The 25,744-nt window shown below is 47.0% G+C and overlaps 1 protein-coding gene across 7 annotated transcripts in view; it reads left to right on the top strand.

Annotated features, from left to right (window-relative positions):
• ZXDC (ZXD family zinc finger C) overlaps positions 1 to 25,744 on the top strand; it is a 38,394-nt gene that overhangs the window by 6,950 nt on the left and 5,700 nt on the right. For 2 of the 7 annotated variants that reach the window (XM_054551326.2, XM_054551329.2), the window contains exons 5-8: positions 2,687 to 2,857; positions 6,792 to 7,474; positions 8,574 to 8,636; positions 9,275 to 9,359. In XM_054551326.2, the coding sequence (XP_054407301.1) occupies positions 2,687 to 2,857; positions 6,792 to 7,474; positions 8,574 to 8,636; positions 9,275 to 9,359 (1,002 nt within the window). Of the gene's footprint in view, positions 1 to 2,686; positions 2,858 to 6,791; positions 7,859 to 8,573; positions 8,637 to 9,274; positions 9,360 to 25,744 lie in introns of those variants that run through there. The other 5 variants (XM_024244645.3, XM_054551330.2, XR_008523539.2 and 2 more) reach the window with 4 other exon arrangements.

A 25,744-nucleotide genomic window follows, 5' to 3' on the forward strand; every position in this document is an offset into this window, starting at 1 on the left:
ATATGGAAAACATCGGTATATATGTCAGTTATGGTCGTTGTTATGATTGCTGTTAGATTTTCTTAAAAAGGACCTAGGACAGAGCCCTGGGGCTGCCCCAGATTCTGGTGGAGTGGCTCAGACGGATACTGGCAGGACCAGCAAGAGCACAGTGGGGGTGGTGCTGAGGTGAGAGGGGATGTGTGGAAGTGGGGGTCACCTGGAGTGCTAGGGTGAGCCAGGACCAGGGAACACATGCCTCGGTGCCACCTGCGGGGTTGTCTTGGTGTGTTGATGGGTGAGGTTCCTTGGGTCACTCAGGCCCTGTTCCGGTGCCCTGAGAGGTGGCCTGAGTAGGAGACGGGGATGGTTTGTGCTGACACTTCTGCCAGAGGTGACTGGGGAAAGGGGAGAGGTGGGAGTTGGCCGTGGAGGACAGGGCATTTGTTTCTGTAGAGCTCTGTTTCTTCCAGCAAGTCTAGGTGTTGTGCTGGGAGAGAAAGGGGGCACTCCCTACGTGGTGTATGGGCAGCACGTGGAGTTGGAGTTGGAGCTGGTGGGAGGAGCCCAGAACCTCTTCTCAGCTGGACTGAGAGTTGATCATTCTTGGGGTTGGGCAATAGTTGGGGCTGATGACACCATTTTTTCCACTTTGGTAGATGTTTGAACTGTTCTGTAATAAAAAGTAGAAGGCAAAACTACCTTTTTTATAGTAACAGGAGGAGGAGGAAAGGACAAGGCCACAGACCAGAAGTATGTCTGAGGGCAGGTGTTGGGTGGCATCCGTTGTGGCCTTGGGGCTATGTGTGCTGGGGCCTGTGTCTCGTGTTACTGAGCCTCGTGCTTGCCTGGCCGTCCATGTGAGCGCGTCACTGTCCTCTGAATGCAGCTTTGCAGACAGGTGTGTCAGTGATGGCTGCTTCTGCCTCTCCCTAGTTGCAGCTTGGATTTGTAAAGAATGGACACAGATCTCAATATACGGGCAGAATTTGGAAAAGCCAGCAGTTAGTACACATGGAGAAATGATTACATTCCTGGTTGTCGCAGGAAATACAAACCAAAATGAAATATATTTTTTGCCTATGGAATTAGCAAATACTTTAAAAAATGGAAACCCAGTGCTGGCAAGAGTGTGCAAGGGTCCTGTTGTAGTGTGGCCCTGCCATCAGGAAGGCATTTGACAGAAGATGTGCTCAGAGCCTCTGCTCTGTGTCCTGTCTCTAGAAATCCATGCTCAGGACCCCCAGCTGGGAAAGGGGGTTCCAGGGTACCCTGTGTACCGTGGTGAGCAGGGCATGTGGAGGAAATTGTGCGCTTACAGGGCAGGCCTGGGCCGTCGGACTGTCTCCTGTGTTTCCCAGATGGTCTTGATGAGCCTGACCTGGAAACGAGTTTGCAGCTGTGTTAGAAAATGAAAAATGTAGTTGAAAACTACATTCACAGGCATCCAAGGCCCTTACTCATCTGGCCGTATCCTATCTTCATAGGCTCTTTCCTTAAAATATCCCTCCTCCAGGCGCTGGCCTCTGGCAGTACCGCCCCACTGTCTTGAGAAGGTGCCGCGAGTGCATCGTTGCTCGCTCCACTTGCTTAGGCCCGTGCAGAGGCTCTGTAGGCAGGTATGGCTTTATTGGGCCCTCAGCACCCCTGTGAGGTAGATGTCACTCCCGTTTCACAGAACAGAAAAAGGAGGCCTGCAAAAGGTAAATAATTTTGTCTAAGGCCACACTGCTGGTAAGAGGCTGAACTGGAACCCAGGCTGGGGTGCCTGCACTGCTGCCCTTCATGCCCCCATGCCTTGGCTGGGCAGCTCCTGCGGCAAGAGCACCATCTGCTCTGCTGCAGGGTGGCCCAGTCACCTCAAATGCTGCATACTCCTGAGACCACTCTTCTGCCTTCTCGGGAGGTGTGTGGTTTCCTCTGCTGCTCGCATGCTTCAGTGTTGGCACTGACTTCGTTCTGCCCTTTGTTGCAGCAACTGGCTGTTCTACTTGCCCCTACCAGGTCACAGGCCTCTGACCGCCAAGCGCTCCATGTCTCCTTCCTGTGTCCATATGGGGAAGAGCTCCAGCGTAGTGGAAAGCCAGGGCACGGAGGGGAAGTGACTGTAACTTTGAATGTGTCTTGTTTTTCCTCTGATGCCTGTGTGCAGATCAGAGACATAAGTGGATTGGGAGTGGAAGCAAGGAGATGCCAGCTCTGGGCTCCAGGACACCCGCTCAGTCTCCCTGGGCATCCAGTGTCTCAGTGGGAAAGTGAAAGGACTGGCTTTGGTGATCTGTCGAGATAGTTTCCAGCTCTAAATGTCATCCTAGGATTACATTTTTTAGGTAATAGCTTAATCGAGGTGACTAGAATAAATTGTTTGCAACTGAATATTTAAGCAGTTAATACTTAATTTGACTTAATCTTCCCAACATCTCCATGTAGTGGGTAAAGAAACAGGCACAGAGGTTGCTTAGGCATAGCTGAGGTAGGACTTCAAATCTCCCTACGGGTTTCACTGTATCTCTTGCTTTTTAAAAATAGTTTGCTTTTGACTTGAATTGCTTGTGATGCTACTCCTAGAGATATTTGGTCTCTGTCCTTGCCAGTAGCCAGGGTGCAAAATGCAGGTCTGGTGGTTCTGATCTGATGAGGAAGTGTCACTTGTTCCTGGTTGCTTGGTGATCCTCAGGTTTCACACTCATTACTCTTTTTGTTCCAGGATGTTGCGCGAGGTTCTCTGCTCGTAGCAGTCTGTACATTCACTCTAAGAAACACGTGCAGGATGTGGGTGCTCCGAAAAGCCGTTGCCCAGTCTCTACCTGCAACAGACTCTTCACCTCCAAGCACAGCATGAAGGCGCACATGGTCAGACAGCACAGCCGGCGCCAAGGTCTGCACTTTCTACGGCCCCCGTGGGGAGCTGCTTCCCTGTGAGAAACGGGAACAGTGCCAGTGCCGTCTGTTCCTTCTTCACCTCTTGGAAGGCGTCGGGCAGTGGGGTTGTGGGCGTGGCTGCCAGGCCAAGTGGCCTCTTTTGCACTCTCTGCCACTTTCTTGCCTTTGACCCTCTAATCCCTCCCATGTCTTTTGTTTTTTGAGACAGGGTCCCTCTCTGTCACCCAGACTGGAGTGCAGTGGTGTGATCATGGCTCACTGCAACCTCAGGCTCCTGCTCAAGTGATCCTCCCACCTCAGTCTCCAGGGTAGCTGAGCCCACAGGCATCCACCACCATGCCCAGCTAATTTTTGCATTTTTTATAGAGACAGGGTTTCACTATGTTGCTCAGGCTGGTTTTGAACTGCTGGGCTTAAGCAGTCTGCCCACCTCAGCCTCCCAAAGTGCTGGGATTACAGGCATGAGCCACCATGCCCGGCCCCTCCCATGTCTTTGAAATGCTTTCCTGAAAGAATGTTTCACTTTGTTGACTTTCCCTAGCATATGTCCCCTAAGCCTGTGTCTCTCACTGGGACTTTTGTCCTGAATTCTGAACCTGCCCCTACTGCGTTTCCATCTGCCTCAGCTATTCTCTCTCCAAGTAACAAAGGCCAGAGCAGAGTTGTGTTTCAGGAGTGGACTGGGAGTAGCGAGGGCTGGAGAGGGCGGGGTTAGAGAGGAAAGTGACGGTGGCCTGGTGACCTGTGAGGGGAATGCTGAGTGTGTGAGTGCCTGGTCATTGGGCAGCTTTGCAGCATGGGACTAGGAAACCTACCCCACTAGGCCTTCTCCACAGTCCAGGATGCAGAAGTGCCTGGCAGCTGTGGTGGCGGCCCCTCTGGGGAGCACGCCCATGTGCCCTGCTCTCTGGGGCCTGGTGCGGTTGTCGCTCTTCACCAGGCCTGGCTGATGGTATCCTAGCTAGCCCTAGAGTTACTTCTGCTGCTCAGTCCGTGGAGGCTGTGTGTGTCACCAACTGGGTCCTCACGTCTCCTGTGTGACCAGCAGTACCACAGCAGAGCACCGGCCTTGGGGCGCAGCTGCGTCACAGCTGCTGCGTTGGCAGGGGACAGGCCTCCATGCCTCGCACAGTGTTTGATGAGGGGTTGGGCTCAGGGCAGTTCTGTGGCCTTTGCTTTCTTGTGATCCTATTTAGAAGTGGTCATGAAGCCCCTCCTTGGGATCTTGGACACTGATCTTTCACAGTTTACAGCAGTTGCTGTTCAGCTTTATATTTAAATAAATTGCCCTTCTGGCTTCAGTAGTGTCTTGAGGACACGGAATGTGTGTGCCACCTGATTCATGTTGGAGGGTGTCACCTTTGCTCACAGAGGCCCACATGACCAGGCCCCCTTTCTCTGAGGGCTCTGTGAGACTACATCACTTAGGTCTCTCCCCTGTTCGGCCGTTCCCTCTCATGGCACACTTCCCCTTTCCTGACCTGGCCAATTGAGAAGTCTGCAGAGGCCCAGTGTTATACTAGATGCACTTTCCTTAAACTCTAGTGGGATGTGAGACCCTCTTCTGTAGCAGCCTGTGTATCTCAGGATTGAATTTCCTGTGCGACAATGACTTATTTGTGTGTCATCCCCCTGCCAGCTGTCAGGGTGTAGAAGACCAGGTGTCACCCTTTCGTCTAGTGAAAAACAGGCACTCGAGAACACCCAGTTACCGTGGGATTATGTCACGCCCTCAGTGGGTTGTTTCAGTCCCCCTAACGGTGGTCCTGGGAGTGGTTCCTCACTGCTTTGTCACTGATGAAACCAAGATAGAAAGGACTTGCCAGGGTCACACCTGCAAGAAGGGCTGGGGCTGGGCTTTGAACTGTGGTGATCGTGACTGTTTTGCCAGACGCTCTGCTATCTAATGTTTACTTAGTGATTGTGTTAATATCTGGCCCTTGTACATGTCTGGTGTCTGGTGGTAAATGTTTATAGAATTAGTAAAGTGCTAAGTAGGAAATTTATTAATAAATGGGTATCATTTGCACTGAGATTATTCATGATCTCTTCACAGGGAGCTGAGGCCTCGAGAGTCAAGGGAATTTTTAGAAAGTTTGAAAAACTGACAGTTTTCCATTTTTAATTTCTCCAAAGGATCACTACCATTTTCTTTCACAATGCTTCGTTGGTACTAAGGGATATTTATTGAAGAAGTGATACTATATTGATGCTTTTTTTTTAATCTTTGAAGTAATATGACAAGAGGATACATTCTGAATTTGATTTTCTTTTTGTCTAGAATAGATTTCTTTTGTAGATTTGCATTATTAAAAATATAAAATATAATAGACACTCTGGCCAGGTGTTCACAGCCTGCAGGTATGAGCTTGGGATCAGTAACAGCTGGCATGGGAGAAATAGGATCAGAGAACCGAGAGCAGCTTTTTCTCTGGGCCAAGCGCTGGCACAGTCAGGAAGCTGCTGGGGACAGTCCTATGGAAAGGGTGACATCAAGTCCTTATTTGGTTCTTTTGCCCAAATTAATTATGCTCCCATTTTACTGTTTGCTTGATTCTGGAAGCATCCTGTGATTTGGTATAATTGGCATGTACTTGTATACAAACCCTAAACTTGCCTATGCATTAAAATTTTTTGGAAGTCATTATTCCCCCAAAGGTATGCTGATTATTTAAATTACGTAGTTGAGTAACAGATAATCAAATATTTAAAGAGTATTATGACCAGAAATTAAGACTCCAGATGAAGAAGGGCCTGTTAGAATCATTACATGCTGTATGCGTGGTGGCTCATGCCTGTAATCCCAGCATTTTGGGAGGCCCAGGTGGGCGGATCACGAGGTCAGGAGATCGAGACCATCCTGGCTAATGCGGTGAAACCCCATCTCTACTAAAAATACAAAAAAATTAGCCGGGCGTAGTGGCGGGCGCCTGTAGTCCCAGCTACTCGGGAAGCTGAGGCAGGAGAACGGCGTGAACCCGGGAGGCGGAGCTTGCAGTGAGCCGAGATCGCGCCACTACACTCCAGCCTGGGTGACAGAGCGAGACTCCTTCTCAAAAAAAATAAATAAATAATTACTTGCTGCATCAGGGCTGGGCACTGTGCTGGGGGCTGAGGGCACAGTGGTGGTCAGATGGCTCTCCACCCTCAGGAGGCTTGCAGTCCTGGTGGGGAAATGTGAGGCTGGAGATGCAGTGGTAGGGGAGGCTGTGGGAGGGAAAGCCCATCAGGAAAAGCTCCGTCTAGGGGGCCCCCAGCATGCCTGGAGGTCTTGTGCATCTGCCTAGAGCTGAAGCTTTGGGTCTGTCCTGGCTTTGCCAGGCAGCCAGTTTTATTTCCTTTGTTCACCCCTATATGGCTCCAGTGGGTTTTGGGGTGGCAGCTAGTTGTGGAGTGGAGCACAGAGTTTGGCAAACATGAGCTGACAAGCTGATTCTGAAAATATCCTCAGAGCACAGGCCAGCTAGCAACTGGCAGCTGAGGACGATGTGCCGTGGAAAGGTTCAGTCCTCTCGGGCAGCTCCTGTGGCATCTAGAGGGGAGAGGGTGCAGGCTTTGAAGCCAGAAAGACATGGATGCAAGTCTTACTTTGCTTCTTGCTGTTACCAGTTGGCCTGACCTTAGAAAGTGTTATTTAATCTCTCTCCAGTTGTTTCCCCTGGAGAAAGCCCTGTCAGCCTGAGGATCCAAGACGCGTACGTAAAGTGTCTGATGTCAGCCAGTGTCCCTTCCTGTCCCTTCCTGGGGTGTGTGTCAGTTGCCCTGAGCGACCGGCCATGGGACTCTGTCGTAATAACCAAGCTTCAGGGTGTGGGAAGAGGAAAGTCAGTGCTTCCTTGGGGCATCACTCGGTAACATCATGGGCATAAACAAAAGTACTCAGTCTTCAAGGTCATAAAGTAACCAGAGTGTATTCCTTCTTTTTTCAGATCTCTTACCTCAGCTAGAAGCTCCGAGTTCTCTTACTCCCAGCAGTGAACTCAGCAGCCCAGGCCAAAGTGAGCTCACTAACATGGATCTTGCTGCACTCTTCTCTGACACACCTGCCAATGCTAGTGGTTCTGCAGGTGGGTCGGACGAGGCTCTGAACTCCGGAATCCTGACTATTGACGTCACTTCTGTGAGCTCCTCTCTGGGAGGGAACCTCCCTGCTAATAATAGCTCCCTAGGGCCGATGGAACCCCTGGTCCTGGTGGCCCACAGTGATATTCCCCCGAGCCTGGACAGCCCTCTGGTTCTCGGGACAGCAGCCACGGTTCTGCAGCAGGGCAGCTTCAGTGTGGATGACGTGCAGACTGTGAGTGCAGGAGCATTAGGCTGTCTGGTGGCTCTGCCCATGAAGAACTTGAGTGACGACCCACTGGCTTTGACCTCCAATAGTAACTTAGCACATATCACCACACCGACCTCTTCAAGCACCCCCCGAGAAAATGCCAGTGTCCCAGAACTGCTGGCTCCAATCAAGGTGGAGCCGGACTCGCCTTCTCGCCCAGGAGCAGTTGGGCAGCAGGAAGGAAGCCATGGGCTGCCCCAGTCCACGTTGTCCAGCCCAACAGAGCGGCACGGTGCCCAGGACACAGAGCTCAGTGCAGGCACCGGCAACTTCTATTTGGTATGAAGCACTCTATTCAGTCACCACCATATAGGTCACTTCTCTCGTACTCGGTCTTGAGGATATTCTGGATTAATCCTTTCTATGCAGACGTTTCTGGTTTACAAAAGGACGCAGCCCTGGACTACAAGTCTGGAACTGACAAGTTCTTATGACCTTGACAAATCACCTTAACCCATCTGAGCCTTAAATTCTCATTTATTTCCTGCATAAGGAGATTTGGCTAAATGCTTTCTGAGGTCCTTTGGAGTCCTGTGGCTCCGTGGTAATGTGCTCCTTTCCTTGAAGATTGGGTGTTTTGTAATGTTGAGATACTTTGCCTCTATGCTTCTCAGCTCATGACCAGTCCTAGAAGAGGAGTCGAGACATAAGCCACCTTCAGAGGTTCAATGGAAACTTTAAAACCATACCAAACTCTTTTTTAAAATTAGAATTAACAAGAAAAGAAAAAAAAAGGGTGGGGTTTATGAGCCTTAGTTCTTGGAGGATTATAAGAGTACTTCTCCAGTTTTGAGGCTGGACAGTTAATATACTTTGTATCAATTATACATTTAATATAATTTAATTTAAAATAATTTAAAGATTCTTGGGAGATAGTCTGACTTTCCTGACTCAGATGGGAATGATCAGATAGGGAATTTTTTTTGTGGCACAGGCTAAATTTGATGGTGACATTTATATTGTTGAGAATGTTACATCTTATTTTACCACAACTTTTAAAAAATGTTAAATCTTTTGCAGTAGGATCAGTTGTGAGACACATAGTAGCTGAGGTTCCATGGAGCCAGCTTTCATTTCTTTCAGTCAGAGAGGAGGACGGTCTCTGTCTCTGCATTTCTGGCGTCTTGCTTGTCGGTGGCAAAGCCATGCTTGCCAGCATTCGCTTAGGCAGCCATAGCAGTCGCTAAGTTACAGGTGACTGGGCAGGGATGGGAGGCGGCCACAGGTCAGAGACAAGTGCGCAGTCAGTGCCTGGCGCAAGGACTGTGTGCCTTGGTGCCTTGGGAAATGGAAGCTCCCTGGTACAGCTGTAGCTGTGGGTGGAGGTAGAGAAGCCAGCAAGACCTCGGTCCTAACCCTGTGTTCATTTTCTTGCTAGCTGTGTGACGTTGGGCTACCTCGCTTCTCTGAGTACAAATGGTGTGTGGTGAATGGGTCCCAGGTATGCTACAAGCTTTGAGGGCTGCTCTTTTTCTCTTCGTAGCGATAAGTGTTAAACTGTCTTTCTTAGGAAATGTTCACAGACTTGCGACAGCTGATGTCCTCTGAGTACTGTCTGACTCCCTCAGGCAAGTTCCTGAATTCAGTACCATCATTATTATTTTTGTGTAAGACTTTGACAAAGTGTAGCCCCTGCCACCAGAGCGGCCTCTGCAGTGGGTCTCTAAGGTGGGACCTGCCCCGGGCCTGCTGTACACATGTGTGAAACAGCGTGAAAAGTGTCGCGGTAAGGTGACCCTGGGTCACCCAGGCAAGGCTCGGTGTTTGTTTCAGAAAGCAGAGAAGTATGTAATTGATTTTAAAAGTTTCTGTGTAAAATATTTTACTACGTTTTAGACTATGGAGGAATGAACTTTGCTTCTCTGGATAAGAAAGTCACATACATTGTTCCAGCTCCAAGTTTGTTCGGCCCTCGCCACAAGTGGACGTAGCCTTTGGCCCTTTGTGTGCCTTGCTGGTGACTCTGGTTATGGGAGCTCGGATATGTCCCAGAAGCAGGCTTATGGCACTTCTCTAGCTCCCTTGCTACCCTTCCTTTGTGTCTAGATAAGTGACTGACATGCTTTTCTTTGGTCTCAGGAAAGTGGGGGCTCAGCAAGAACTGATTACCGAGCCATTCAACTAGCCAAGGAAAAAAAGCAGAGAGGAGCGGGGAGCAATGCAGGTGAGGCCATGTGTGCTGCAGCCCGGACGAGCAAGGGCCTGAGGGTTCTCTGTCACTGTTACTGGCAGAAGAAACACACAGCAGGTGTTTCTGTGCTCTTGGTTTTACTTTTCTGTTGAGAATACCCTTTTATCAACTCCTTAGTTTTATTTGAACTTAAGGGAAAAAATTAGTAGCAAAATTCCCAGCATCAGTATGAACATATTTTATTTGCCTAAACAAGCTTTGTGAAAGTTAAGTGTTTAAACACCAGTGTCAGTTACCTGGAAGGCTACTAAGGTAAATAAGCAAAGCAGGCCAGGTGTCAGGAAAGCAGAGATTGTGCCTGGTGCTGAATGGCCTTGGGGCCTGATCTTGGCATGGCAGAGACCTGGGGACTGCCAGTGTCCCCAGGTACATGTACATGGAGCCAAACTGTGTGTCCTGTGGCATTGTCAGAGTTATGTTGAAATCTTATTTGAAAATATTAGCAACTTACTTGCATTTTTAAAGACCAAACAAGAGCTGATAACCTATGGCCTCAAGCATCTGTCCTTCCTGAAAATGGAATAGTGGGATGTAGTGCTTAATGGAAACTGCTAAATCTTTTTCTAAAAACTAACAGTGGATTTTTAAAATATATTGTTTTCTGTGTATTTCATTTGTCCTTTGTATTTATCTAAAAGGGTTGATATGATTTTATATCTTGCTCTCTATTCCTAATAGTATTATGACTTCTTATTTAAAATAAATAACAATTGCCGATTTTCTGTTAATCAGTTTTCTTAAAGCCAGTGTTTCACTATAATGTTGTATGCATCAGTGTGAATTGTGACTAAGGAAGGGACACCTCAACAGTTCATGAAGTACCAGAATGGAACTTGCAGAGATAATAGAAGGAAGTGTGGTGGTGAAATTTGTAGAAAGAGTTGACCATATACCAAGTAAAGTTCATGAAGGAAAGCGGATGCCTTTATTGAACCTGGTAGATAATCTTGAAGAAAAAAGAGACAAACATTCAAGTATATAACACGTGTCCTATTTATTACATTGCTTTGGAGTACTATCTATAAAGGAGTTTTGATGTTTTCATTACTGTTTTTGTAAATATTTCAGCATTATCTTTAAAAAGTAAGGACATTGGCCAGGTGCGGTGGCTCATACCTGTAATCCCAGCACTTTGGGAGGCCGAGGCGGGTGGATCACCTGAGGTCAGGAGTTCGAGACCAGCCTGGCCAACATGGTGAAACACTGTTTCTACTAAAACACAAAAAAATTAGCTAGGCGTGGTGGCACATGTCTGTAATCCTAGCTACTTGGGAGGCTGAGGCAGGAGAATCGCTTGAACCCGGGAGGCGGAGGTTGCAGTGAGCCAAGATTGTGCCACTGCACTCCAGCCTGGGTGACAGAGTGAGACTCCATTTCAAAAAAAGAAAAAAAAAAAAAGGACATTAAAAAAAATTATAGCCACCTACTGTTGCCACTTCTTTAAAAATTAACAGTATTTTCTTAATGTCAGTATCTAGCAAATGTTCAAATTTTCAATTGTCCCAGATGCCTCAAGTATTTTGTGTAACTGTCTGTTGGAATCAGAATCCAGTGGGGTTCATATGTCACTACTGGTTGATACATCATCTCTTGACTCTGTTTGACAGCTGTAGGGTTCTCTGCTATGTCTTGCCTGGTCTTTGTTGAAGAAACTGATTGTTCTTTCGAGTGTGCCAGTCTGGACCTTAATGATCACATCACTGTTTTAATAGGTTCCTTCGTTTTTTTTCGTTTCCTGAAAATTAGTAGTACGTCTAGTGGTTAGGTCTGGTTGGTTGGTAAAACTCTGCTGCAGGTGGGGTGGGCTCTCTCAGGAGGCCCCCAGCCTCTGGTGGCCTGTCTCTGTACTGCTGGCAACCATTGTGACCAGATACTGGATCCACTCATTTCTTAGGGGTTACTCTAAACGGTGGTACTCTAAATCTGTCATTCCTTTCTTACTTATAGCTGGGACATGTCTATAAAGAGCAGCTTCTCATTTTTTTACCCTGAGGTGCAGTTCATGATGTTTGAATCTGTGTGAGTTTCTTAGCATCCTGCAGTGATGGTCAAGAGTATTTTAATGTGCTCATTGGTTTAAATACTTCATACACTTCTAAGGGAAATGGAAACCTGGTACTTGCTAGGTCTCCATGTGTGAGTGCAGCAGGAGAATGTCCTCGTGAGGGTGAGGCTGCTGCCAGTGCCACCCACATCCTTGAAAAGCCCCTCTAGGTGCCTCAGCCAGTGCAGGAAGGCCACCGTCTCTTTTCCAAAACATGCAGGGCACTGGTGTCTTCCCGCGCCCATGGGTCTGCTGTGGTTTTAGACACATATTCCTGCACAGCGCTCCTCTGTGTGTCTCGTCACGGCGTTGCATCCTCTGGCGGGGATGCCTTTGCCCGCCTCCCCTCAAAGCAGCATCCTGCATACTCATGCTGTATTTATCACAGCTGAGAGTCACCTGTGGCTGCAGTCCTGGCAGCTGAATGGCAGACTTGATGTGGATGTGACCAGGCTCCCCCAGTGCCCTTTCCTGTTCCAGGCTCCATGTGCATTTAATTGTCACCCCTCCCCGTCTCCTCTGGTCTGGGTGAGGGCCTTGGCCCTCCCTTGTCATGATGGCTTCAAAGAGGGTGGGCCTATCGCTCTGGACTGTCCTCCTTGTGGGCCTGCCTGTTGTCTTCTGGAGATGAGACCTGGGCTGGGTTGCTGGAGACGGGGGTGAGGTGCCCTCCCCACACATCCTCCCTGGGCCATGCTGTCCACATGGCAGGTGTGGTAACCTGGATCACTGGTTAGGGTGGTAGCTGCTAGGTTTCTTCACCATCAACTTCTTGTTTTTCCCTTTGTAATTAACTATCTTGCAGTAGATGGTTTGAGACTGTGTGCGGGGCTTGGGAGTCCCTAAGACCACCTTCACTTCTAATAGCAACTGCAAGCTTGGGGGTCCTCAAGACCACCCTTAGGTAATTCTCTAGAAGGACTCATGGAGCTCACTGATAGCTGTTGTACTCACGGCTAAGGCTTATTGCAGCAAAAGGACACAGATTAAAGCCAACTGAGGGAAAAGGGGCCCAGGCAAGGCAGGGCCCATGAGAGTTCCTAGTGTGATGCTTCAAGTGTCCTCTCATGGAGGTGTGAACAGTGCCAACTTCTCTCAGCACGTGACAGCACACACAGACCATTGCTTCCCAGGGAAGCCCACCTGAGACTCACTGTCTGGAGTTTTGTTGGGTCTCAGTTGTGGGGATTGGCTGGCCTTAGTCTCCAGCCCTCCAGAGGCTGAGCTGGCGCTGTGTGCCCAAAGCCTCCACCACAGGGTTAGCACAGACTGTGGAAGTGGCCAAGGGCACCCAGTTAGACAGACATTCTTACCAGGCAGGACTTTCCAAGGGTCTAGAGATCTCCCAGGAGCTGGGGGCAGAGGCGAGGCCTCTCTGGGTAGGGTTAACCCTTTGCCTTGCACTGCAAGTGCCCTGTTTCTCTTTAAGCTTTGCTCTCATGTAACACTCAGCAGGGGCTTTTGCCTGTGGGGTTTAATGGTGATTTTCCATTTCCCTTATTCTTGTATACTTATTAATTTTGTAAGGAAGAGCTGTCTCTTCTCCCTCAGTTACTTATTTGCAGTATGGATTCAATGATACTGATTTTTTTTTTTTTTTTTTGAAATGGAGTCTCGCTCTGTCACCCAGGCTGGAGTGCAGTGGCGCGATCTCAGCTCACTGCAAGCTCCGCCTCCCAGGTTCACGCCATTCTCCTGCCTCAGCCTCCCGAGTAGCTGGGACTACAGGTGTGCGCCGCCATGCCCGGCTAATTTTTTTTTGTATTTTTAGTAGAGATGGGGTTTCACCATGTTAGCCAGGATGGTCTCCATCTCCTGACCTTGTGATCCGCCCGCCTCGGCCCTCCCAAAGTGTTGGGATTACAGGCGTGAGCCACCGTGCCCGGCCTCAGTGATATTCTTTGGGCTGTAGTCAATATTGGATTATGATCAATATTATCACCATTTATTTTGTTGCTCCAGTTGTTCCAGCTATGGCCAATCCTTCAGTTGGATTCTTGTGCCCCATCAACATTCTCCATCCTGGCTTTTTGTTTTGAGCACTTCCTTCCTTCCTAGCACCACCAGGCTCTTGTATTATCCCTGTCCCTGCCCTGGAATCAACTCCTCCTCCAGAGAGCCCTGGTTTCTTTTGTTAGAGGATGGTATATAGAATCCAACATGCAGACACTCGGTGGACTTATTGTTACTGGGGTTTTGTTACACTAGGGTTTCAGTGGTCAGTGCTAGTATTTATGTATGTTAACCCACGCCGTGCTTTGGATTCAGGCTATTTCAAATTTTAGATAATATGGTACATATATTATCAATACCACTAGTTACCACATTGGTACTTTTCAGCAAAATATATCTAAGTGGGATCAAATGAGACTAAATAGCTTTACATCAGTTCAGGTCAGTTATGTTGCTAAATTACTTTTGGCATTAAGTTTAGGGAAAAAAAATTGGGTTTGGGATTTTTTGGGTTTCAAGATTTGTGATTGAGAGACTGTGGACCTGTAATAAGTCCAAGAACAGCAGTTGCGGTGTAACAGGACTGTTAATGGAATCGGGTCATTTAGAAACAGTCAAGACTCCGCTGTTGTGAATGTGGTTAGGAGCCAGTGCTCACGTCAGTTCTTAGGAAATGTACAGTCTGAGCAATAGCATCTGAAATCCAAGACTGTTCCCATTGTGTTGCTGTTGAGTGTAGAAAATAAAATGTGCCAATTTCTTTATCTTGAGTATTGAGATTCTCCCCTTAGAATAAAACAAGAATTTTTCTCTCAGTGTAAAAATGTCAAGTTTTATTCTTGAAATGAATAGCAAAGTTAAGCTTAAAAAAAGGCGTGAACAGCTTCAGAACTATAAATGGGTATGTATACCTTTCTGCTGTCTAAGGGCAGAGAAGGGAAAGAAAGTGTGGTGCTTATCAGAGGAGACAGCAGCAAGACACATTGTGACAGAAAACCAAGGGTATCACCTGTGTCACAGTGAAATGTAATGAGGGCACCTCTCCTTTCAAGAGACAAAGATTGAATACATCGGAAGCACACTCTCCGCTGTGTGTTGTCTAGGAGAGGTGCACCCTGTTTGGAAATATTTGGGAAGGTTAAGATTAAGACGGGGTAAAATAAAACAAAGGCAAATCACAAAGCAAGGGCTAATGTTAATATGAAAAGTGCAGAATTCAAGGAAAAAGCATGGGGACAAAGAAGATTTTTCCTCTTTTTGGTTGCTGTTCATGTGTAGCCTACAACAGAACTGTAAGACCCATAGACATTTATGTGAATATTTATTTGAAAACGTATAATATCAAACAATGTAAAAGCCGATAGAAATCTCAGATAATTGAATGTATAGAAACTAGCAGTTTGAAAATGATTAGTTCATTATTTGCTGATCAAGCAGAAAAAATAAGCATATGAAAGATGTTTAAAATGGGATTAATAAAGTTGATTTAATAGATCCTATTCCATGTCCTTGGAATATTTGTAGAAATTAAACGGCACAAATTAGGGCATCAGGAAAACTATACAAAAGTCTTTACCAAAAGAAAAAATTTATATATATATATATATATATATATATATAGTACTGCCTGTATATACACATAATATATAGTACTGCCTATATATATATATATATATATGCCTATATATACATATATATATATGCCTATATATTATATATATACATGTATAGGCAGTACTGTGTTTTCTGATCATAATATGTTAAATTAGTAAAAATTACTTGGAAAACAAAACCTCTAGACAATTGGGTGAAAGAAGAAATAAAAGCGAGGCTGGGCGCGGTGGCTCATGCCTGTAATCCCAGCTCAGCTACTCAGGAGGCTGAGGCAGGAGAATCGCTTGAACCCGGGAGGCAGAGATTGCAGTGAGCCAAGATCGCGCCATTGCACTGCAGCCTGGGCAAAAAGAGCGAAAATCCGTCACCAAAAAAAAAAAAAAAGAAAAAACAAATAAATAAAAGCTAATTACAAATACAGGAAAATGGATAGGCCATGTGTTTATAAGTTTGAACTCTTGAGCCAGTGAATTCCCTGCACATTCAGCTTTCTCCTTTGTGAAATGGTAATAGAAGCACGCTGCACTTGGGATTCTTGTGGATTACATGTGAGGATCTTAGAAACACTTGACGTGTAAGCCAACTATTATGTATTGCTGTATATGGAACACAAGCGATGTAGCCAAAACTAGATGCAAGTTTGTGCCTCAGATGTCTTCCTATCAGAACAGAGTCAAATTCAGATTTTGATGCTTAAATGTGACAGCTTATTCAGATTTAGAAAAACTTTTGGTATGGGCCAAAGAAAACATATCCTTAAGGGGATACGGCCCCTAGGCCATCATTTTCCATTTCTGTCTGAGCAATTAAAAAAAGCATTAAGTAAATTCCACAAATTCTTTGGAATACATAGAGATAAACAGATACCATGTTAACTGTATGATAATAAGTTAGAATACTTGCAACAAAATGCAGAGTTTTCTAGGAAAACAAGTAATCATTCAGAAATAAGAATATGAATAGTTCATCAGTTCTCCCCTTTTGTGGAATTTGTGCAGTAAATGCTGCTCCAAAGCTCTGTGGAAAACAAGCTTCCCATGAAAAATCTGACAAGGATATCTCTCAGAAAGAGAGCTGTAATCCCAGCACTGTGGGAGGCTGAGGTGGGAGTATTGCTTGAGGCCAGGAGTTCAAGACCAGCCTGGGCAACGTGGTAAGACCCCCATCTGTAAAAAAAATAATAATTAGCCATGCGTGGTGGTGCACACCTGTGGTCCCAATTACGGGGAGACTGAGGCGGAAGAATCACTTGAGCCCAGGAGATGGAGGTTGTTGTGAGCTAGGATCTGCCACTGCACTCTAGCCTGGGTGACGGTAAGACCCTTGTCTCAAAAACAAACAAACAAAAAAAAAACTGCAGATTGGTGACTCTTACGAAGATAGATGGAAATGTTCTAAATAAAACACACTTAGGATCTGGGAATATATATATTTAATGTACTATTCTGACCAAATGGAACTTAATCAGATAGCTTGAGAATGATTTAATGTTAGGAAGTCTGTAAATTGCATTATCTCAATAATAGATCGGTGAATAACTTCATTATTTTCTCAACAAATCCTGTATTTGATTTACAAAATGGATGGGAGGTTTCAGGGAGAGCAGTTGGTGCCTGTGTGCTCACCTAGCAGGAACGAGAGTGGCGACAGCAGTGGGGAGGAGTGCTCGGCTCCTGCACCTGTCTTGATGGCAGAGCCCACAGGCTTGGCTGACAGATGTGGAATGAAGGAAAGAGAAGCCTCTCTCGCTCTTCCCACAGCATTGTAGTGCGATTTCATGCAGAAGTCTAAGCAGGTTCCAGGACAATTGTGTAAGAAGCTATGGACAAGAATGTCTAAGAAAATGGAAAATGGCATAGAGGATTTGCACTGTAGCTAAGACTTCATGCAAGGCCGTGGCAGCTGAAAGCATGTTCTGGTGCTGGGGCTGCGTGGCGGAGCCAGGAGCCCAGGATCCAGTGCACCGGGCACTGACCTGGGACCTGGTTCTCTTTGTGTGTGGAAAAGATGGCATTTCCAGTTATTGACGGGTGAATGCTGGCCTTTTAGGGAAAAAAATATATTAGAATTCCATACAGAATAAAGAATGAAGATGAGAGGTTAAAGGTTTTTCTAAGGCATGAAGAGCTGTGGGGGCAGCCTGCCCTTGTTCTTTTTGTCGTGTGTCCTTCACATGCAGTAACTCTGTTCACGCCTCACAAAAACCCTATGAGGTGGAGACCTGCCATCAACCCTTCCTGCACGGGCGCCACTGAGGCCCCAAGGTTAAATCATTTCCCAGAGTGTATCAGCAGAGGCACAGCCACAGAGACATGTCCGCACAGAGAGCTTTCCAGATCACCAGCAACAGCGTGAGATCATGGTGCAGAAGGTCATGAGGAGGATGGCAACGAGCAAGACACAGCCGGTCGGTACTCACAAGGACATTGGTAGATCTGACTGAGGGCCAGGTCGGCTGGGCCTTCCCGGGTGACAGGAGCCCAGTGCCGACCTTGGTGCACACAGCGCGTCCTTGTGCTTTCTCAGGAGAGCTTCACTGGGGACACTCTGTGATGTTTCTGGAGGGTCATTTGGTAGTGTGTTCAGGAGCCAAAAAATATGCATAATATTCAGTCTTACAATTACGTTTTTTGAATTTATCTCAAGGAAATCCCAGGGATCTGTGTGAAGCTGCACATGCTGCTGCTGCTCAGTGCGGGACTGTTTATAATATTTGTAACTCAAATGTCCAGAAGAACTGTACACTGTGCATGTTTTCAGTAAGTTCGTATTTGTAAGAAAAAGTGGGTGTGTTGAGAGACAAATTTGTGTGTACATTTACCTGGAAACAAGCAGTAGTACACATACGCATGCATGAAGTGGTGTTTTCCTGAGTGTTAAGATTGTGAATGTTTTGTTATGATCATTTCTACTTTTTCTATTGGAAAATACTTTGTGTAATTAAAACATGAAGATGGAGCTACCATCAAAATGGTGAGCAATAGAGTACTGTTCCTCCTGGGGTGGCCTGGTGGGCCTGAGGGACTCATGTGGTGATGAGGAGTGGCCTTGAGTCCCTTTCCTTTCCATGGGACAGTGGGGACGAGAGCTAGAGGGATGAAGCAGGTTAAGTGTGCGCCTACCTCCCTGTGGCTGGAGCACTATTGTGGCCATCCCAGGACCCCCTGAGCCTGGTGTAGCCCCGGCTTGCTGGTCCCAGCCTAGGGAGTGGGCCCCTATGGGCAGAGGGTGAGGTGGCTGTGCTGGCACTGCAGCTCAGGCACACACACACTGGAGTGTTCCAATGGGTGATCAGGTTGGATGGAGCCTTGAAATTAAGTCAGTGATGTAATTTTTATAATCTTTTTGTTTCACTTTAAAACAAAAATCTTTGCACACCTGGTCCAAGTTTTCTCCCCTTTCTTCTTGTTGCTGCCATGATGAAAGCAGAAGGGACCACCCTCCAGGGAGAGCAGCAGGAAGGGAGGTGCGGGCAGGGGCCCTGGGTCAGCAGGGGCGGTCAGTCCGGAGGTGCACCCCCATTTATTCCTCGTTCTGGAAGAGATTTCTAGTCACATGCGCGTGGCTCCTGTGCAACATGTATCATGAGGTGCCCAGGTGGGTTTGGATTTGGATGAGGGCATCTTTGAGGATGCAGGGGCTTTGTCATACCCTGTGGGCCCCGTGTACACCCCTGGGGCAGATGAGGCCTTTAACGGGAGGGTGCATGGATCTCTCAGTTGGGGAGGAAAGCAGATTGCAGACTTGCCGAAGTGGGAGCTGTCTGCTCTTGTGTTTTCTTTAGGGGCAGGAGAATTTTGCCCAGCAGTCCATCGTGGCTCCCTCCACGCCACTGACCCTTACATGTCCAAGGTTGGAGCCCTGGCAGGTAAAGGATGAGCAAGGTGCGGTTGCCTGTGAGCAGCTGTGGAGGGGCCTTTCCTGTTGTACACTTCCTGTGAGGGTCTCAGACCCCTTGCAGGCTCTGGACTTCGCTTCCTAGAGGGGCCTGAGCTCCTTTAGTCCTGTGAGTAAAGCTTTGGTTTTGATGACTGTCGCGGGGAAAGGTAGAAAGGTGCTTGGTGGCAGTGAACTTCCTGCTGCAGAACTGGGTGTGACCCCACTGCTGGAGAATGGGCTGCGAGCCAAGTTTCCCGCACCTGCATGAGTGAGCGCCATGGTCCTTCTCCACAGAGCGTCCTGCTGTCACTTTGGTTTCTGTTAACTTTTACGCCTTTCTTGTTTCTTACTCTGCTTTCCTGCATGGAGCACACAGCCCCGGCTCCCTTTCAGTCTGCATGGCAGACACCTGGACTCTGCAGGTCCAGCTCATCCTGTGCCCCCTTTCGATCGTCCCTTTGTCGCCGTCAGGTGACTGAGGGTGAAGGTTGGCCTTGGCAGCCCAGTGGAAAGTCCCTTGACTCCTGGCCGTCAGTGGCAGGTCTCCAACCTTAGGGAGGAGGAAACTTCTTTTTAACAAAGGAATGGAATTGACTTTGCCACACACAGCCAGAGCGATGATTTGTAGAGCCAACCTGCTGAGACATTCAAAGTATCAGTCGTAGGGTCAGGACCGCCAGGTGAGGTGTGGCTCCACCTGCAGCAGCCTGGGGCAGGTTGCCTGGCCTCTGGCTTTAGCATCCCCTTCTGTGAAATGGGGAAAGTGATGGGACCTGGCTTTGTAGGGTGGTTGTGAGGACCTACAGGGGTTTTTGCAAAATACCTAGCCCAGGGCTGACTAAAAGATTCAGAGACGCTGGGCGTGGTGGCACACACCTGTAGTTCCAGGTACTCGAGAGGCTGAGGCGGGAGGATCACTTGAGCCCAGGAATTAAAGTCCAGCCTGGGCAACATAGTGAGACCTTGTCTCTTAATAAAAAAAGGTAAAAGCTTTGGTAATAGTTTTAAACATATATTTTGTTCATTACATCTCCTTCTGTACATTCAACATTTTGTCGGAACAAAGTAAGAGAAAGAGTGGCAGGGCTTTGTGTGTATGTGGTTTCAGAGCTGCTGACCTCTAGGATGGGGTCCCGCTACATTTACTCTTCTGAGGCCTCCGGAGCTGGCCTTGGCTGCCCTATGCCACGCCCTGTGCTATGTGCAGTGCCTGTGGACCTGCCCTGCTTGCGTGCTGCCCTGTCCTGTCCCGCCAGGCAGTTCCTGCTGCTCCTGCCATGTGGATGCTGGCCGTTGCTGTCTGACTCGCATTCTTGGAGACACTGACCCAGGCTCCTCTCAGTGCTTCCAGCAAGGTTTGGCAGTGGGAACATCAGGGGGAGACTAGAGGGTGTGTGGTGAGAGGCAGGGCCTCACTTGCTCTGCTTCCGTGGGAGTTTCACGGTGATGGCCGTCTCCCCTCATGGCTGTGGCCCCAGTTCTTCCTGGGTGGCCCCTGCTGTAGTTCTGCTATATGCTGTCCCTGTTCTAGACTCCGGTGACGCCACCCCTTCCCTAGTCCCTCCAGCCCTAGGGGTGGCAGCCCCATGCTTCTTAGTGCATGGCTGTGCCATGCCCTGGTGCCTGCCCGGGATGCCTGTGTGGAATGCCCAGAGTGTTCTAGGCAGCGTCCCCTCTGTGATCACCTCCTCAAGGGTGGTGTCTGTGTCACAAGACACTTTGGGGTCCTGTCAGTGGCCTCTCGAGGCTCCCAGGGTACCCTGTACTTTCTCACCCCTTGTTGCTCATCTGTTGTGGGTTTGTCTGTGTGCTGCAAAACGCACGGCTGTACTGAGCGCACCAGCCAGCAGCTGTGAGCTCCATGTGCAGGGCCACCATTGCGGCCGAGCACCTGCCGCGTGGTGAAAGATGCAGTACATACTTGTTGAATGGGTGATGAAACTTGCGCAGACCTCAAATAAAAGCTAATAATTTAATGTATAAAGCTAACATACCCTGGTTGTAAAACTTGATAAAGGTGTGATAACTATTGAAGACATACGGTGTGCCCTGCACAGTTCTAAGCCCAGCACATCTACATCTATTACCCCATTAGTCCTCGCAACAATCCTGTGAGGTGTAGGTCCTCGTGTCCCCACCTTTCTGGATGAGGAAGCTGAGGCAGGGAGAGTTTAGCCAGGGCTGCATAGCTGGTAGGGGCAGGGGCAGCAGCAGGATGGAACCCAAGGCCGGCTGCCCTCAGAGCCGTTACTGAGCCTGTTGGCCACATGGTATGCAGGAACACTGTGTCTCACCTCCAGCAGGTGAAGCAGGCGTGGGAATCCCCAGTGAAATACCAGCACATGGACAGCGGGCGAGGGTGATGTGGGGCGAGGCAGCCTGTCAGCATGATTTGCCACAGCAAATGCCACAGGAGACGTGCAGGTTCCACAGAGGCCAAACAGGGCAGTTGATGACATTCATCACCTGCTACTGATTTGGAAACATCACAAATATGAATCAACTAGGAACCCAGATTTCCCTAATACTAGAGAGCAGCCAGCTGTCAGCAGCATTTTCAGTGGAGAGATGCTGGCTGCATTCCCCCCAAAGCTGGAGGAATAGTAAACCAAACCAATGGCGCAATCTATTTGACACTTTTATGGAAGTCTCTATTTTTAAAGAAGCAGAATCAAATAGAAAGGAGAGAATGATGATTACTTAATGACAAAGTCATTGTCAGGCTTAGAAAACCCAGGGGAATCAACTCAAGCAATTAGAAATAAGAAGGATCAGTAGATAGCTAATTGCACAGTACATATTTGTATATATAAAATTAATAGATTTTCAAATAATAATTGTGAAAAACTGACCTTATTCATAATGACAGTAAAAGTAATAAAATATGCCAGGCTTACTCATGACAAGTATGCTCTGAATGGGTAAGGTCCTGTGTAGGGTCTGCCAGCTAGAGATGCACAATTCTTGTTCACTTACATACTTTATTCAGTTCCTGTAAAATCCCAGAGTAACTTAAACACCTGTCCACTTTAAGTTCATCTGGGAAGGTAGCTTGGTGAGAATACCCATGAAGGCTGTGAGAGGGGAGGAGGCAGTCAGGTAGTCAGGGCCTGCCAGATGCCCTGGAGGAGAGAGTGCCCCTGCAAAATAAAAGGACCTGTCATGTGAGCAGCACATCCCTAAGCAAAGGGTGAGCACTCAGCACAGGCAGGGCTGGTCATGTGGGTTTACTCTGGAAGAGATCAGTGTGGGTTCCTTATGCTTTCTCCCCTGTAGCTTCACCACCCAAGAAAAACTACTTACAGTGTTTCAGTGTTAAACTGAATGAAACCTACACAAATATGAAATGTGAAACCTACACAAATGACTTGTTTTTGAAAAATGATAAACATATTTTTATCTACTTTTTGTTCTAACATGAATATTTTTCCTTGTGGATAAGTATATTAACATATTATATTTTTCTAAGAGCTGTGTTGAACTAACCATGTCAGGGACCTAGTGAGTTAAGCCCCAGTGACCTCTGATCTTCCACCCTTGGGAGAATTGGGAAAATAGTCACTTACCTCCTGTTCAAGTGAGGATCTCAGTAGAGGAAGCTCGCATGACCCCCTGTGGTTATCAAGGGAGGGGCCTGAGCCTCATCTGTGCAGATCCTTTCTTGGGGCACTTGGCTGTCTCTGAACTCTGTCCTGTGGCAGGCACTGTGGTGCTACTGGTGTGGGGATGGCATGCTGTTTGAGCCAGGCCCAGTGCTGTTGACCTCACCTAATTCTCGTCATGGCATGGTGAGGTGAAAGCAGTGTGGCCATCTCCATTCACCACAGATGATGGGAGCTGAGTCACATAGCTGGATCGTCCAGCTCCCAAGCCGGGGCCCTTGACCACTTTACTGTTTACCATCATACCTAGATAGGACTCTTCCTTAGGGAGTCCTTCCTTGCTTCCCAGGAGGTTGCTTGGTGTTGGATTTATACTGCTCCTCTCCCCACTCCTGCAGATTCTCCAGCACAAGCAAGCATTTTGGATAATGATTGAAAATATTGAGGCAAAATTTAGTTCGGTGTTGTTACCTTGTTCTATAAGGGTTTGTGGTTGTCCATAGTGAGAGAGGAATTTGATTTTTCTTGTGACTGCTTTATTAATTAAGTTGGTCATGTTGCATTTGATGCCATGGCACCCTTTACTAGTGAGGACACAGGGCTTCATGGTCATCGTGAGGACGTGGTGTGGACCCCATTTGTTTGCTCTGGCATGTCTTTAAGCATCCCTAGATAAACATACTTGCTTAGTTAACCCAGGAAGTTTATGATTAACTTTCAGCCATCTTAAATGTTCACGACATAATGCCAGACTTCAGGGTGTACCGTCGGGGGTTCTAGGACAGAACACCCTGCCCAGGCCTGGGGGACAGCTCAGTGACTGGGGCTTGGCCCCTTCTGCCCTGGCTGCCCTGTTCTCTCACAGCTGTTGGCCTGGACCTCTGCATCCTTTCCAGGCTCATCTTCCAGGTGCAGTCCTTGCTGGAACGGACTCTCTGAGAAGGAGTGTCCGAGCTCATCTGCGGCAGGTTCTCCTCCTCACCCACAGCTGCCCTTCTGCTTGCCAAAAAACGGGGAGGCTGTAACTCTCCACCAGACTTCTACTGCAGTGTGTTGCCTTGGAGTGCACACAAAAACAGGGTATCCTTCCAGAGCACCAAACCCAGGGGCACGTCCAAATACTGGTTTCAAGGAAGCATCCTGTAGAGTAATACCGACATTAAAACTTTCATGAGCCGGGCTCGCCAGCTTACCCTTATCAGCAGAGATGTGTCTGGGGGTGGACGCTGAGATGTTCTGCTTGAGGTACATCAGAGAGGGGCTGTGGGGCATGGATGGACATCTCTCGTAGAAAGTCCTCACCTTTGCCAGCCCTCTGCTGTTGTCAAAGAATGCATTACTTTTAAGGAATGAGCCCTGTGTATGTATAAGCATGAGCGATTCTTTTCAGCTATTGACTTTTTATCCCTAGACGAGTTGTTAGCTGGGAAGAAAAATACCTTCGGATGCAAATTAGTGGTGGTGTTTCTTCTCAGTGTAACTGGTGTCTGCAGGACTACCTGAGACATGGAATTAAATGTGCGGATTGAAAAGAAATTCCTGTGATTTTTTTTCATATTGTATGCTAATACAGAAGTTGAAACCAATTTAGCTTGTCATGAGATATTCTAGTTATAGCCTGTCTTTTTTCCTGTTGTAAAAGTAATACAAGTAAATTATGTTAATAAAGATAGAATCATTTTAGTTACTGGTTTAGGTATAAAAGGAAGGTGTAACCATGTCTAGCAACATTAGTGGAATTATTTCTGATTTTGCACCCATTTCTGAATTTTCCCATGATTCGAATGGCACATACATGCTAGCACACATTTTGCAAAGGAATATTAGGATTCGGTCATATCTCTTGCTTTATAGGTAACTTAGAGCGTGGTGTACACATTTGGCATTGAATCATGATAAATGGCTCAGTTTTATCTTGTTTATGTTATAAAACTTGCTAATAAATATTTGATATACATCATTTAAATCTTGCCTGCTTTTAAAAGTAATCTGGAGAGATACACTATTCACTGCCTTCCTTAATTTATTCTACAGTGGTTTTCATATTATTTATTTTTTTTTTTTTTGAGACAGAGTCTCGCTCTGTCACCCAGGCTGGAGTGCAGTGGCGTGATCTCGGCTCACTGCAAGCTCTGCCTCCTGGGTTCACGCCATTCTCCTGCCTCAGCCTCCCGAGTAGCTGGGACTACAGGCGCCCGCCACCACCACCGGCTAATTTTTTGTATTTTTAGTAGAGACGAGGTTTCACCTTGTTAGCCAGGATGGTCTCGATCTCCTGACCTCGTAATCTGCCCGCCTTGGCCTCCCAAAGTGCTGGGATTACAGGCGTGAGCCACTGCACCCAGCCAATATTTCTAATATAATAATATGTTTCAGTATTTTTATTTGAATTTAAAAATGAAGTCAGGCCTTTTATTAGAAAGCAAGCATAATGTGACTGTTCTGGCTGCAGCACCGGCCCTGCTGCTGGGGCTTCGTGGGCACACAGTTCCCCCTAACTTGAATGAACTCAACCTGCAGCTGCAAAGTTGTGATGACACATGAGCATTTTATTTTTAAAAAGTTTTTAATTGACAGGAATAGATGCTGACCATATCTAATTCTAGCAAGAAGTAATATTTAGACACAAATACATGAACTAACTGGGGAAGAAAACCACTAGTCAGTCCCACTCCTCTTGAAAAGCATTTTCAATATAATTTTGCTTTTAGTATCATAATTATCTATCAAAGTTTCTGCTATATTTTGTTTTGATTTGTTTTGCATTACTAATAATTGCAGTTGTAACAATTCAAACCAAAAATTTTAATGCCTAGAAGTTAAATAAAAGTTAAGTTTATGTACATATTTTTATATGCTAGGGTGATAAAAGACTTGAAAGCATAAAAATGCATTCAGGTAAAATTCTGGAGGTAAGTGGGATAGTATACAAGCTCATGGAGGATATAGGCACACTTCATTTTTTGCAGTTGACTTTTTTTTTTGCTTTTTACAAATTGAAGGTTTGTGGCAAACCTGTATCCAGCAAGTCTGTTGGCACCATTTTTCCAACAGCATGTTCTCACTTCATGTCTATGTCGGTATTTGTTAGCAATAAAGTATTTTTAAATTAAGGTATGCATTGTTTTAGACATAATGTTATTGCAAACTTAATAGATTGCAGTACTAGTAACTGATGTGAAGTTTCCTCAAGGAGGGGTGAGTAAGTTTTGTGCCCCAGGCACCTTTCTTGCCCCAGACCCAGCCCTGCTCTCCTGTCTGAAGCA

The sequence above is a fragment of the Pongo abelii genome, chromosome 2 (genome assembly GCF_028885655.2).
Source record: "Pongo abelii isolate AG06213 chromosome 2, NHGRI_mPonAbe1-v2.0_pri, whole genome shotgun sequence".
Classification (NCBI taxonomy): domain Eukaryota; kingdom Metazoa; phylum Chordata; class Mammalia; order Primates; family Hominidae; genus Pongo; species Pongo abelii.